This window comes from Giraffa tippelskirchi, chromosome 6 (genome assembly GCF_054371585.1).
Source record: "Giraffa tippelskirchi isolate mGirTip1 chromosome 6, T2T-mGirTip1v1.2.pri, whole genome shotgun sequence".
Taxonomy (NCBI): domain Eukaryota; kingdom Metazoa; phylum Chordata; class Mammalia; order Artiodactyla; family Giraffidae; genus Giraffa; species Giraffa tippelskirchi.
The window spans coordinates 160,423,285-160,439,319 of record NC_137280.1 but is presented as its reverse complement, the minus strand read 5'-3'; the positions used below and the strand labels follow the sequence as shown (position 1 = coordinate 160,439,319).

General features: G+C 37.3%; 1 protein-coding gene across 8 annotated transcripts in view; it reads right to left on the bottom strand.

The window, feature by feature from the left end:
• POLR3G (RNA polymerase III subunit G) overlaps nt 1-16,035 on the bottom strand; it is a 46,764-nt gene that overhangs the window by 3,893 nt on the left and 26,836 nt on the right. For 4 of the 8 annotated variants that reach the window (XM_081504938.1, XM_081504946.1, XM_081504943.1 and 1 more), the window contains exons 5-7: nt 15,121-15,171; nt 7,459-7,541; nt 2,104-2,250 (exon numbers count right to left, since the gene is read on the bottom strand). In XM_081504938.1, the coding sequence (XP_081361064.1) occupies nt 2,104-2,250; nt 7,459-7,541; nt 15,121-15,171 (281 nt within the window). The remainder of the gene's footprint in view (nt 1-2,103; nt 2,251-7,458; nt 7,542-15,120; nt 15,172-16,035) is intronic. The other 4 variants (XM_081504939.1, XM_081504941.1, XM_081504942.1 and 1 more) reach the window with 4 other exon arrangements.

Below are 16,035 nucleotides of genomic sequence, written 5' to 3'. Positions count from 1 at the left end.
TATGACAGAGTAATTAAGAAATAGAGACTATTCTCAAAAGAAAGTCTCCTGGATATCATCTTTTTTAGGATCTGCATGGTGGGATACTATATATAAATTTATATAAATAATGTAAGAAAGGTAACTTGTATTATTCAGATATGTCTTTCATTACTTTGTCCTCCCTAAACATTTTGATTTCCTGTTTCCAGCTCAGACCCTTACTATATCTAGGAAGTTGTCCTGGTTTCTCTGGTGCTAAGAAATCCAACAGTCTGGAAACCTGGCTGAATCCTGGGGGCAGTGTATGGGGGAGGGGTGGCATGGTTCGAGTGAGGCCACCCTGTACACGAGACCTTGGTAAGGACGCTGGTGTGACACTGTAAGCTAGTCAGTTTGCACACACAAGTGGAAATGAGTAAGGAAGAGACACCGTATTTCAAATTAAGCATATGCTACTTGAGTTTAGACATTAGCACCTCCAAGTAGGTTCAGTGACTCCCATTTGGTAATTCTGTGAGATTAGTAATCTTGATACATAGATTGGTGCAGAGTCAGAACCTGTTGAAACTGATGGCATAAAGGACTCTTGGCTTCATGTGGGCTCCTGCTCTTTAACTACAACATTCAAAAGGCTGAAGAAAAAAGTTCATATTTTCTCAATTTTACATGTAGGTGTTATCTAGATAATTGGCTCCATTTTACTCTTCCAAACAAAATGCTTATCACATCCTCAATATATATACATATATCAATGGGTTAATTAGCAGTAATTTTTCATTAGTTGACTGCTAGAAAGAGCAAAGAGAGTGACTTTAAATATGGAAAGGCTTTGAGCTTGCTTATACCCAGACTCACCTAGCCTCACCCTTAAAATATGTATCATTTCTTTACTAAAGTAGAAAGTTGGGTTTTAAAAAAATGAAATACAGTTACATGAACCCATTGGTGGTGTTTAGTACTCTATTAAGACCCAATATAGAATTCTGAAATTACTAGAATTCTAATGTTTGTTGTTGTTGTTAGGACAGATCTTAATTTCAACACAGCTCAACTCAAGTCTAGGCTTTAAATAAACAGCATTTCAAAAGCCAAAGAATATTCAGGAAAATTTCAAAAAAGAGTAACACGCTCTTAAAATATTAACAAATAATGAGAAGTTTCTATTAATTAGAATGTCTTAGTGATGATTCAGACATAGATCAATGGAACAGAGTCCAGAAATACATCTAAGCAGATGAAGGAATCTAAGAGCTGATAAAGGAGAATTTCAGATCAATGCAGAAAGAAAATTATTTAGTACAGGAGGCAGGCAATTGGCTAGCCATTTGGAAAGCAGATAAAAATGAATCAGTACCCTTCCTGCAGACCAATATAAATTTCATTAAAACCAAAATTTAAGGCAAAGTAATTGTAGCATATAATAAAGATTTCTTAGGTGGAGCAGTTCAGGTGAAAGAAAGATTCATCAGTGTGGTGTGTGAAGCTGAAATGGAGTGAAGACAACGGTCCCTGGAATGTATCAGCAGAAGAAACTCTGAGCCTTGGGTTACTATGTGAGGCATCTACAAAGTCCCAAAGAGGAGTGACCAACAAACTCACCCTGCTTGATTGACTTCAACTTATTTTGAAATGCACCTTGTTTCTGAAAGTTGGAAATCCCAAATCTAAAACACGGAGTTCCGACTCAGTCACACTTGAGGTTGGATTATGAATGTTCTCTGACAGGGTCCACGTGCACTTTGGGATTGAAAACCTGATGGTATTTCTGGGATTCCCCCTCAAAATATGACTAAACCCATAATTTATACCTTATTGCTGACTTAAAGTGGTAAGCAGATAAATCTCAAACTAAACTGAACCATTTCCTTAACTTACAGACTTTCACGGTCAAAGCTGTCTATCAAGTTACTCCTACCTCCTACATTCCATTTGGCATCACTATAATTTCAATGCTCTAATTCTCCTAGTACCAAAGACTTGATGCCAATGATAATAATATGCCCCTGGTTCCCATCAACTTGGTTTTTGTTTAATATTTTAATTATATACCACATATCTGATTCCTTATTAGACCATCCTGAAGTTTAGGAACTTTGCTATTCTCCCAGAATAGACCATTACCTCTTCCTGCTCTTCTTCATCATATTCCTCTTGTTCTGCAGCATCGTCTTCCTCATCACCATCGCCTTCTTTACTTTTCTCTTTGCTTCCTTCTTTCTCTTCATTTTCCTCATCTGATTTTTCACCATCACCTCTCTTTTCCAATTCCTGGTATAAATGAGCTTCATTAATTCAAATGGAAACCGCCAGACTCTGACTTTCCTGCTCAACCTCAAGAGAACAGTTACCTGCCACCTAATTCTAATTCTCCCTTACCAACACCTCCAGGCCCTCACCTAGGACACTGTGAGCTCCCTCAAGAAAGGAGGTACTCACTGGCTCGTCATTACATTGGTATCTTCTTTGATTTTGTTATTTCATAACTCGGTCTTGGGGGAATTCCCTGGTGGTCCAGGGGCTAAGACTCTGCACTCCCGATACAGGGGGGCTGGGTTCGATCCCTGGTCAGGGAACTAGATCCCACGTGCCACAACTAAGACTCTATGCAGCCAAATAAATAAAAATAAATATTAAAACAAAAACAAAAACAAAAAAACTCGGTCTTGGGTAATGCTTCGATTTCGGCTCTAGTGCTTTATTTTTTATTTTCTAGTGCTTTCAGCATAGTGCTTTATTTTTATGATTACTATCCTACTTCCTTCTAAAATATTTTGATTCAGCTTATGAAGACCTTTCAGAATGTTATTTTGTTTTCCTCCTCCTTCATGAAAGGAGAAAAGAGAATGTAATGGTAACATTTCAAAGTGTCTATGTTTTAGCTGCTAAGTGGAACTGTTTAAAATAATATCAAGTCATCTTGGGATGAATTATCCTATTTGCAGATTATCCGTGTTTTTTTTTAACATTTCATTATTTTTTTGTTTTTTTTAAATTTATTTTTAATTGGAGGATAATTGCTTTACAATGTTGTGTTGGTTTCTGCTGTAAAACGTGATATCTATGTTTTTATCTCTGTTCTCTCTTGTTATTTACTTCCCATATCCAAGGATTTTTGTTTGTAATGTATCTGGCAGGTTGAAAAAAAGATAAATTAAAACTCAAATCTGAGTCAATATTAGCACTTATTAATACCCCTAAGAATGGAGGCAAAGAAGAGATACAGAGTTAGAAAAGCTTTGATTATGTGATGGCTCCACTTACCTTGTTAAAATCACTACGCCACCTTCTCGTAAGACAAAGATTTAACTTTAAGATGACATCTTTATATTTCACTATGACTACCAACATTTATTTTCCATTTGATAAAAGTGACCTGTTTTCATTACTGTTATTATCCATTCACTAATCTGTCCTATGTTTAATTTGCAGAAGTGAGAGAATTTCACAAGTTTTCTAGGAGGTGGGGAACAGCAATAGTTTTATATATGAATACTCATAATTGAGGCGCAAGAGCAGTGTAGCTAAAACATTAATATTCTTAATCAGTAATCAGAACACTAATTCATAAATCTGTAAATACTGCACCTTATTGTAAGATATGTGCTCTGTAGATTACATACAGAGAGAAAACATACTTTGTATTTGGCATAACTACACCTTTATTCCATTTGGCTCTTTAATATTTTTTAAAATCCATTCAAATATGAATTTAAGGAAAGCAAAGGCAATGAAAGACTACATCAGATAGTCTCAATTTTTAATAAAAATTCAAACTCCACCTTTCTTGTCACCCTACCCCACTTACCTAGAACAAATAAACTGAAGGTAATAGATATAAGATGATTTCTCTTCATACTGGGGCTACTGACCCATGTTACCTTTTATAAGTTATTACTACAATATAATGTGTCCAAATTTTACCAACTGGCAGTCCCTTTGGAAAATTGCAAGCAAACAAAATAGTATTTACAGATTTTTTGAAATGTCTATAAATACACACCTATATATAAAATGATGCTATGTTAATGTTAATTAAGATATAAAATTTTTTCTATTTTAATCAAACCCTAGTAAAAAGGCCTACATCCCACAAGACTGTGTAGTTTAAAGTGAATTGTAGTGCTATTTTTAACTCTGTGCAAGTTATACACAGTATCTGAAAAATCATGCTGTCAGCTCTTATTTCATAATTAGCAATAGAATTATTTAAACTAGTTATGTAAAAATATTTTTTAAATATAGAATTCATTCAGTCTATGTAGGGAGTGGGAGGTCTTGATTTCCAATACTGCCATCTCAATTATCTTCAAATAAATAACCTCAACTTTATTTCTATCACATAGACCTAAATCAAACCAATAAAATACCTAAATCAGTTAACAAATATCAGATTTATAAAATTGAGAAAAATGGTCTCACACACACTGTCTCATCACTTCATTCCTTTTGTGTTAGGCTATTAGTTTTCATTTGTCTACCTAGTATTCCCCATTTTCTCTTCTGTGAGATGTAACTATTTACCCTTACTACTTTATGGATTTAAGAACAACGTGAATAACAATGTAGAAAACACAACATGAAAACATTTTTAAAACAGTTAATTTATGGACAGGAAATAGTTCTTTTTGTTTAAATACTGTAGACCACCCAACAGAGACATACACCTATAAGCATGTCATACAGAAATAGGCTCAAATATTAGTTTGCTACTGTCTGACTATTCTCACCATAAGATGTGACTGGATGTCATTCCCTCTCCACAGAAGTTTTATTAAAGAAAACCTGCATCGACTTTTGCTGAAGAAATGAATAACTGAGTCATCTGGACGCTAACTGTTCTATTAACGTTGTTAACTTATTGAGATTTCTAGATTTAAAACTCCAGTTTTAACAATGTGCGTGATGAAAAAAGGTGTTTAAATGTAGGGCATAAGGAGATACAATTTGTTCTGATGAGAAACCACATCCAGAGGTCCAGACTAAATTTCCTTTTAGCACACGTCATCTGAGCAACTTCTTTCTAGAAGTTTTAAGAATAGTCAGAATCTGTGTGCTGGCTAGTTCTGCAACCCCATCCATCATTTCATCCCAGTAAGCCTGACAGTTATCGCTATTCCTTCAACAATCCTCCTGGCTTGATTTTCAGACAAGTGATCTTCAGCCCCTGTACTGGTCAAAAGTAAAATTTAACCAAGATCTCCAAGCTTAGAGCAAAGACGTGGAGGAGACTGAGGAACAGATCGGGGCAGCATAGTCTGGCAGGAAGGGTGTGGCACCATGGCTGAGAGGCTGCATTGTGGTCCCGGGGGGTGGGGAACCCTTCAGAGACTGACCAGAGACCACCACCTTCTATGTTGCAGCCCACTAACTCCTAATCCGAAACACTAAAGTATTTCAGTTCACATCTTACCTTCTTCCTTAGACATTGAGTTTTTTAAATCAGAGATTGTTCCTAAGTGCCTTCCATCAGCTGTGCTCATCCTACACCTTGCAGGGAGTAGAAACTTAAAGCAATGTCCACAGATTATCTTTATTTATTTACTTATTTTATATTTATTTATTTGGCTGCACCAGGTCTTAGTTGCAGCATGTGAGACCTTGTTCCCTGACCAGGGATTGAACTTGGGTCCCCTGCATTGGGAGCTCAGAGTCTTAGCCACTGGACCACGAGAGAAGTCCCCACAGATTATCTTTAAAGGGTGAATGAAAGATTTTTCCATAAAGGAGAAATGAGGAAAAAAAAAAAGATGAGTTTCTGTTACCATGTAGCTATGCTAACTTGGTCAGGCAAGTTTTAAAGCCTTGACTTCCTCATCGGTAAATAAGGAATAATAATACCTATTCTCTTTGTTGTTATGAAGTCTTAAGGACATAACAGATGTAAATAGCTCATCAAAGACCCCACTATATAAAAAGTTCTCAAAAGGCAATAGCTTTTTAAATTATCATAATTATCATCATCAGCATCATCATCACTATCACCATCAATGCAAGGTAATTCATGCATTGACAGTGGGAATAAGGGAATTAAATTGGTATAACCTCTATGGAGAATGATCTGCCATTATTTATGCATATTATCTATATTTTCTATACTATACAGTACATGTAACAATTAACCTAACAAATCTACTTCTAGAAATCTACCTTACACAAGTGAAATCACATACTTAACATGGATTCACTGTTCCACTGTTTATATATATATATATATACACATATATTTTTTTTTTTTAATTAAAAAAAATTTTTTTTGGCCATGCCAAATGGCATGTGGGATCTTAAGTTTCCCAACCAGGGATCAAATGCGTGTGCCTTCTGCAGTGAAAGCTCAGAGTCTTAACCACTGGACTGCCAGGGAAGTCCTAGCATTACTTCTAATAGTGAAACACTAAATGAAACACATGCGTGTGCTAAGCTGCTTCAGTCCTGTATGACTCTTTGAGACTCTATGGACTGTAGCCCGCCAGGCTCCTCTGTCCACGGGATTCTCCAGGCAAGAATACTGGAGTGGGTTGCCATTCCCTTCTCCAGGGGATCTTTCTGACCCAGGGATTGAACCTGCATCTCTTTACGTCTCCTGCATTGGCAGGCAGGTTCTTTACCACTAGTGCCACCTGGGAAGCTCTCTGGTATTTCACAGAGCTTCCTATCCTCTGTGAAATACTTTTTAACAAACAATCACAGCCAGGACAGCCATGTATATAATGTCCATCAACAGGTTACTGATTAAATTTATTATGGTTCATTCTCATAGTGTAGCCAAAAGGAAAAGAATGATGGAACTCTTTTGTAGACTGATACAGAAGCCAACATATTTTAAGTAATAAGATAAAAAGGCAAAAGAGTGCAATATGTTACTTATTGTTATTAAAAAGAAAAAATAGTATTTTCTATGTATAAAATGTTTCTGGAAGGATATATGAGAAACTGGTAACATTGGTTGTCTCTAGTAGGGGACTTGGATGGATGGCTAGGGGCAGGGATTGGAGGGCATATTTCCAGTTTATTAATTTTTAGAATTTTACATCTTTTTATTTTTCAAATATTTTTTAAAAGGCAATAAAAATAAGTGCCATAAGAAAGAATTTTCCTTCAACAGAATCTTTTCGACATAAGACAGAATAAAAGCATTAAAAATACACATATGAGAAAAAAATGAGAGGTTTTTAGAGATATACATTTATGTTTCTTTCCCATGCATAATTCAAGAGGAAAAGAGGAACAGAGTGGAAAAGAGGCAGGTGATAGAAGGTGAGGCAAGCTGACAGGTGGGTAGCAGAGAGAACAGGATGGAGCCCCCATAGCTCCTGGCCAACAATGTTCAAACCTTGCTAGCTACCCTGTATGCTGGGCTTCACTCTGCCAAATTCACAAGTCATTTAAAAGAGAGAGAAGGTGGAAAGGCTGCAGAAGACAAAAAGAGGTATGATATTTTTTTTTAAGTCTGTTCTTATAGTGAGAAGAAAACCTTACCTCAATTTTTTTCAATACATCCGCAGAATTTGTGGGTGAAGGGCCTTTGTCTGTATCCTTTGCCTTTTTGGATTTGGGACCTGCTGAAGTAAAACCACCAGTAACACATTTTTGTATAACAGCAATTGTGTAGTAAATGTCTTTGCCTTTTAATATGCCATCTAGTAGGGCGGTATGCCACACTGGACACATAATTTGCAGGTTGAATTAACTTAAAGAATGAACAAAATAAATCAGCACATATTAGCAATTTTCCATGACAAGGAGCAAACGGTAATCACTTAATAGGATATTTTCTAAGACTCCAACTGTTACCGAAATCGCAAGCCTGTGTGCCTGATGCATGGTGAAGCCCATCAATACTAAACATTAGAGTTGGAACAGAGAAAAGTTTATCACAGATTCATACAAGGAGATGGGCGGCTCATGCCCCAGGAACCCCCAAGTTACTGAAAGCTTTCAGCAAGTCCCTTTAAAAGCAAAAGGTGAGGGATGGGTGTGGTTAGTAGTTGCAGACTCCTCGGTTGGGTCATGATCAGGTAATGATGTTCCTGAAAATCTCCACCAGATGAATGTTATTCTCTGTCCTGACAAGAAAGGGCAAAGTCCCAAGGCACAACTTTCACCCTCCAAGGTCCCAGGTCTGGCTAAGAGGAGGCAAATCTCAGCTGGTGGCTCCTTCAGGGCCAGGTTCCCACATCCTGCCCAGCTGTCATCCCTGAGGGGGTCAGGCGCCCAACTCAACTGGCCCTCAGTCTCCTCAGGTTGCCCAAAGTGGGGACCAGGTCTCACGGACTGTGACCCAGACAGACGGCCTCTGCTATTAGGTTGCAGACAGGTATGCGGAAAGGCTCATCGAAGGCCTGAACCACGGCTAGTGGAGGCCCTTAGTGAGGGCTCTGGAGCCCTGCGGGACGTAGTCCCCAGACTGATCCCTGGACTCTCCAGCTCACCCGCTGGCCCAAGACTGGGTAAGCTGAAGGGCCTCCAGGAGAAGGCCTAAATCTGCCTCTGACCTCACTCTCCACGGGATGACCACCACACCACCAATCCTTGACTGAATCACTTCCCCAGTGGTCCCTCATTGAGAAATGGCTGCTTGTGGACAGGGCCCACCGAGGCACGGAGCAATAGCTGAGCAAGACCTGTGGCCTGGTGACAGGGCGCAGAGTAACGACACACAGCAAGAGCTACCTGCTAAAGGCTGTGCTCTTCTTGGTCTGCTTCACAGCCAGGTATTTTGCTAAAAATTTGAACTGGCATTTTATGACATCAGGGCCAAAACTGCAACAATGGTAGAAGCAGAATATATTTAGAAGAGTGGCAAGAATACACAGAAGAACTAACAGAAAAGATCTTCATGACCCGGATAACCACGATGGTGTGATCACTCAGCTAGAGCCAGACACCCTAGAGTGTGAAGTCAAATGGGCCTTAGGAACCATCACTATGAACAAAGCTACTGAAGGTGATGGAATTCCAGTTGAGCTATTTCAAATCCTAAAAGATGATGCTGTAAAAGTACTGCACTCAATATGCTAGCAAATTTGGAAAACTCAGCAGTGGCCACAGGACTGGAAAAAGTCAGTTTTCATTCCAATCCCAAAGAAGGGCAATACCAAAGAATGTTCAAACTACAGTACAATTGCATTCGTTTCACATGCTAGCTCAAAATTCTCCAAGGTAGGCTTCAACAGGACATGAACCTAGAACTTCCAGATGTACAAGCTGGATTTAGAAAAGGCAGAAGAACCAGAGATCAAATTTCCAACATCCACTGGATCACAGAAAAAGCAAGAGAATTCCAGAAAAACATGTGCTTCTGCCTCATTGTCTACACTAAAGCCTTTGACTGTGTGGCTCACAACAAACTGTGGAAAATTCTTAAAGAGATGGGAATACCAGATCACCTGACCTGCCTCCTGAGAAATGTGTATGCAGGCCAAGAAGCAACAGTTAGAACCAGACTTGGAACAATGGACTATTTCAAAATTGGGAAAGGAGTACGTCAAAGCTGTATATTGTCACCTGACTTATTTAACTTATATGCAAAGTGAAAGTGAAAGTGAAAATCGCTCACTCGTGTCCGACTCTTTGTGACCCCATGGAGTGTAGTCCATGGAATTCTCCAGGCCAGAATACTGGAGTGGGTATCCTTTCCCTTCTCCAGGGGATCTTCCCAACCCAGGGATCGAACCCAGGTCTCCTGCATTGCAGGAGGAGTCTTTACCAGCTGAGCCACAAGGGAAGTCCTTACATCATGAGAAATGCTGGGCTGGATGAAGCACAAGCTGGAATCAGGACTGTGGGGAGAAATATCAATAAGCTCAGATATGCAGATGACACCATCCTTATGGCAGAAAGTGAAGAACTAAAGAGCCTCTTGATGAAAGTGAAAGAGGAGAGTGAAAAAGCTGGCTTAAAACTCAACATTCAAAAAAAGAAGATCATGGCATCCGGTCCCATCACTTCATGGCAAATAGATGGGGAAACAATGGAAACAGTGACAGACTTTATTTTCTTGGGCTCCAAAATCATTGCAGCCATGCAGTGCAGGAAAGTGACTACAGCCATGAAATTAAAAGACACTTGCTCCTTTGAAGAGAAGTTATGACAAACCTAGACAGCGCCTTGAAAAAAAAGACATTACTTTGCTAACAAAGGTCCATATAGTCAAAGCTATGTTTTTTTCCAGCAGTCATGTACGGATGTGAGAGGTGGACCATAAAAAAAGCTGAGCACCAAAGAATCGATGCTTTTGAACTGTGGTGTTGGCAAAGACACTTGAGAGTCCTTTGGATTGCAAGACCAAACCAGTCAATCCTAAAGGAAACAAACCCTGAATGTTCATTGGAAGGACTGATGCTGAAGCTGAAACTCCAATACTTTGGCCACCTGATGCAAAGAGCCGACACACTGAAAAAGACCCTGATGCTGGGAAAGAGTGAAGGCAAGAGGAGAAGGGGGATACAGAGGATGAGATGGTTGGAAGGCATCACCAACTCAATGGACATGAGTTTGAGCTAACTCAGGGAGATGGTGAAGGATAGGAAAGCCTGGCATGCTATAGTCCATGGAGTCTCAAAGAGTCGGATGTGACTGAGCAACTGAAAAACAAAATCAAGTACGCTTCAATTAAAAAACAAGCAAGTGCAGAATAAACACACAATGCCAGTGGTTGAAGAGATGAGAAAGAGGTTATATTTAGGGAAACACAGCATTATCTTTGAAATGAAGAATAAAATAGTTAAATGGAACATACCAATCATATGAATCTGAAAACCCAAAGTAATAATAAATAATATGTTTTAATGGCGCTGTGTGTGTGTGTTATTCGTTCAGTTGTGCCCAACTCTTTGTGACCCCAACACCTGCCAATAGCTGGATCTTCAAGAAACAAACCTTTTCTCTTTGGCTCTTTAGGTATTATCTACTTGCTTGTAAATCAGGGGAGACCATTTTTAACAAAAGAGAGTATATAAGCTTACCAGCAACAAAACACAAAAATTGTATAATATGCAACAAAAATATGAGAGCAGAATGGAAAAGGAAAGTTTTGCTGTTGTTTTGTTTTTCAACAAATGAAAAGCCTGACACGCTGGAAGCTTTTACTCATCTTTAATGTGTCCATGGGCTTCTAAGGATGAGCAGCTGTCAGGTGTATTTGAATATGAATTCCTCCAAATCAGATATATTCTCTTCAGCTCTTTCAAGTCTGCTAAAAATTAGTGATCCACTAGGTCATGACCAGTATCATTCGTGCTGCTGTGTGTGCTTAGTCGTGTCCGATTCTTTGCCCCCATGGATGTAGCCCGCCAGGCTCCTCTGTCTGTGGGATTTTCTAGGCAAGAATCCTGGAGAGGGTTGCCACTTCCTTCTCCAAGGGACCTTCCCAACCCAGGGATCGAACCCGTGTCTCCTGTGTCACCTGCATGGCAGGTAGACTCTTTACCGCTGAGCCACTGAGTAAGCCCATTGATGCAAATGTTTTTTATTGTGAAAATAATATATTTGCCCAATAAAAGCCAAGGGTATAAAAGACGGCAGGAAAATTATATCTCAATATATAATATCCTGTTCTCAATCAAGCTAAATGTTGTAGCTATGAAATGAAACAAAACGAAAATACTTCTGTTTAAAATACATATGTCAAAATTTTCCAAGTTGTAGGTTTTGAATATGTGCATTTTATTATATGTCAGTTGACATATAATACCTATATGTTATGACTATACCTCAATATAGTTGTTGGGGGAAAGAGATCTCTTTCAAAAGACAAAAGGAGAGGGAATACTTCCTAACTCATTCTATAAGGTCAGAATTATCCTAGTACCAAAATCAGATACATATTACAAGAAAGAAAACTACTACTACTAAAGACTACTATCTCTCATGAATAAAAACAGAAAACTCAACAAAATATTCTTAAATCCAATCCAACAATATATAGAAAGAATTATACACCATGGCCAAGTGAGATTTATCCCAGAGACATAAGGCTGGTTCAAAATCAATTAATGTACATATTAACTGATATCACATTAACAAGCTAAAGAAGAAAAATCACATGATCAGATTAACAGATGCAGAAAAACATATGACAAAATCAAACAGCCATTCATGATAAAAACTCTTAGAAATTAGGAACAGAGGAGAAATTTTTCAACTTGGTAAAGAATATCTACAAAAACACCCTATAGTTACATTATACTTAGTGATGAAAACTGGACATCATTAGTAATAAAAAAAATTTTGACACTCTCCCACTAAGATCAGGCAAAAAAAGGTCCCTCTCATTACTGCTTTTCAACATTGTACTAGAAGTCCTAGCTAATACACTAAGATAGGAAAAGGATATAAAAGGTATGTAGATTGGGAAGGAAGAAATAAAACTTTCTTTGTTCATAGACAATATGTAAAAAATCTGAAAGAATGGGCTAAAAAACTCTGGGAACTAATAAGCAATTAAAGCAGGATTACAGCATACAAGGTTAATACACAAAATTCAATAGATTTCCTATATATGAACAATGAACTAGTGGAATTTGAAATGAAAAGCATAGTGTTATTTACATTAGTACCTCCCAAAATGAAATACTTAGGTATAGATCTAACAAAAAATATATATATATACACACATGACCTATATGAGGAAAACTATAAAACTTTGAATAATGATATCAGAGAACTAAACAAATGGAGACATATTCCATATTCATTGGTAGGAAGAGCTAATATCTTCAAGATGTCTTTTCTTCCCAATTCCATTTATAAGTTCAATGCAACCTCAATCAAAATCCTAGTAAGTTATTCTACAGATATCAGCAAACTGACTCTACTATATATATGGAAGGCAAAAGACTGAGAACAGCTAACACAATACTGAAGATAACAAAGTTAGAGGATGGTACTACCTGATTTTAAAACATACTATAAAGTTATTGTAATCAAGACTATGGTATAGGTGAAATAAATACATCGATCAATAAAACAGAATAGAGAGCTCAGAAAGAGACCCACATAAATACAGAAAAATGCAACCAGACTTCCATATGCAAAAAAATAAATTTACAGACTACACCCTTCACAAAAATTAACTCACAATAGATCACAGTCCTAAATGTAAAACATAAAATTATGAAACTCTTAAAAGATAACATAAGAGAAAATTTAGGTGACCTTGAGCTTGGTGATGCCTTTTGAGATATAAAACCAAAGGCATGATCCATGAAAAAAAGAACAGATAACTTGGACTACATTAAAACTCAAAACTTCTGTGTAAAAGACAATGTCAAGAGAATAAGAAGACAAGCTATGGAATGGGAGAAAATGTTTGCAAAAGACATATTTGAAAAAGGACTGTGTGAAATAGAAACAAATATATATTGGTCTCAGCATCTGGTTCCTGGCATAGAACTGCTAAAACCCTTAAAACTTCCTAAGTGATAACAGTAATTTTTTGTTGTTGTTCTAACAAGAATCTAAATCCCTTGGAATTTACTGAACAATGGGAGTGTCTTTTGGAGTTTCCCTGATGGCTCAGCAGGTAAAAGAATCCACCTGCCAATGAAGGAGACATGGGTTTGATCCCTGGGTTGGGAAGATCCCCTGGAGAAGGGCATGGCAACCCATTCCAGTAATCTTGCTGGGAAAATCCCATGGACAGAGGAGCCACCCATGGAGTTGCAAAGAGCCGGACACAACTGAAACAACTGAGCACAGGAGTCTCTTTCATTCTAAGGAGGTGACTCTCAGTGGGGTGCCGGGTGGCTTCAGAATGGGGCTGGCTATCAGATACATCAAGCCACGATCAGAACCCTTGGAAAAGGGGAAAGGGGCTGGAGACTGAGTTAATGACTGATCAGGCCTATGTCATGAAGCCTCCATAAAAATCCCCAGAGTATGTGGTTCCAAGAGTTTCTGGATTGGTGAACATATTCGTGAACTGGAAGGTGACACATCCCAATTTCACAGACATGCATGGGTGACCTTCCAGACTTGACCTTATGCCTCTTTTCACTTGACTGTTCATCTGGGTCTTTATCATAACCTTTATTACAGTAAACTGGTAAATATAAGTAAATATATCACCATGTTCCGTGAGCTGTTCAGGTACATCAAATTCCACCAGGGAGGGTCATGGGAACCTCCAACTGGTAGCCAACGTAGATAGAAGTTGTGGGAGACCTGGGGACATACTATACTTGTGACTGACATCTGTAGTGAGGAGTCATCTCCCAGGACTGAGCCCTTAGTGGGATCAGTGCCAACTCCAATTAGTGTCAGAACTGAATTAAATGATAAGACACGCAGTTGGTGTTGCAGAGAATTGTTTGATATGCAGGAAAAAAGAACTCCACATATCTAGTGTCAGAAGTGCTGTGAATGTGGTAGTGGTATGAGAGGAAAGGAGAAACAAACAGCAGGAATGCTTTTCCTACAGATTAGTACCCAAAATACACAAAGAACTCTTAAAACTCAACAAGAAAAATACATTTAACAAACCCGATTTCTCCAACGTCACTCCCACGACCTCATCGCAGCAAGCTTGGACTCGTTATTCAATCTGGAGTTCAACTGCATCTCCTCAACACACCCTTCCCTGACCTCCCAGTGAAGACAGTGTGCTATGCTGAATGTCTTTACTCCGACTGTAAGCTCTGTGAGGGCAAGGATTACTCCTCCTTTGCTCACTGCCTTACCCCTCTTAGCACAGTGTCTGGCAACAGAAGATGCTTAACAGCTTTTTTATTTGGTGGAATTATGAAAGAAAAACACAGCAAAAACTTTCATTTTGGCATTTTATGCACACCATAAAGTTCTATTTTACCAGTTCCCAAATGTTACCAGTTCCAAATGTTGTAGTTAAAGACTTAAAATAAAGCCAGTATAATCATTTAAAATATTTCAAATATACAAAATGAGAATATCTACATAATTGAAAAGTCTTTCCTAGCACATCAAAATTCCTAATTAAGGGAAAAACAAACAAAACAAAAGATCAACAGCAAAAAGCACTAACAAAATAATCAAAATATCAAAAATACTTTCGGAAAAAGCATTCAGAACATTGAGTGTAACTTTATGTTGACAATTTCATACAGATAGAAGTTAAGCAATAACCTTTTCCTATCTGGATTATTATTACATTAGTTAATGTACCTTTCTTGCATTTTTTCCTTGGCATCAACTCTCTAGGGAATCTTCTCCAATCTGTGTGTACAAAAGGAGAAATAAAAATGGCTGTTTCCTCTAGGAATTACTGGCACTAGGTATAACTATTTAAAGAACATGACAGTGGCTCATGCAATGGAAATAAAATTTAATATCAGTATAGATTTAGCTGGGGATTAAACAATAATAGTGATATATTCTCTCCTATAAAGAAAAAAATTCATTAAAACCTTTGAAATAGTTATAAAATTTCTATAATATTCTTTTAAGTTATATAATATTTATATAATTAATTTAAAGTACAGGAATTTTCATAATGAAAAAATGTAGAAAAATATTTATGGTCACAAGTTATTCATGATATACTGTTAAATTTAAAAAGTTTCTAAAACAATATATATCTAATTCCATTTAAAAAAATAAATCTAACATGTAAATGCTTCAATAGATATATATTTGTGCAGAGAAAGCTCTAGGTATTACAGGAATTCCTTGTGTTGGGATTATAGCTGTTTTTCTTAAATGTTATTTATTATTCAATTACTCTGTATTTTGTACATGTTCTGTAGTTGATATGTATTTCTTACATAATGAAAACAATTTTTTCAAAGTTAAAATATATGACCATAATCCTAATATATGCAAAACTAAACAATTTAATAATTATAGGAAAACTTTAAACTTAAAAATACAAATAACTATGGAAAAGTAAATTCCTTCTAATTAATGATTTTGCCTGTATTAGCTAAATAATTCCTCTAATTTGTCACTTGTTTTTCTTTTTTAAGCTTAAGAGTTTTCAGTTCAGAAAACTGAAGCAACATGAAAATAGATTTTAAAAATGCTGCCTACTAATAAAAAACTCAGTACTGTTTATAGAAAATATTTATATCTCAAGCTATT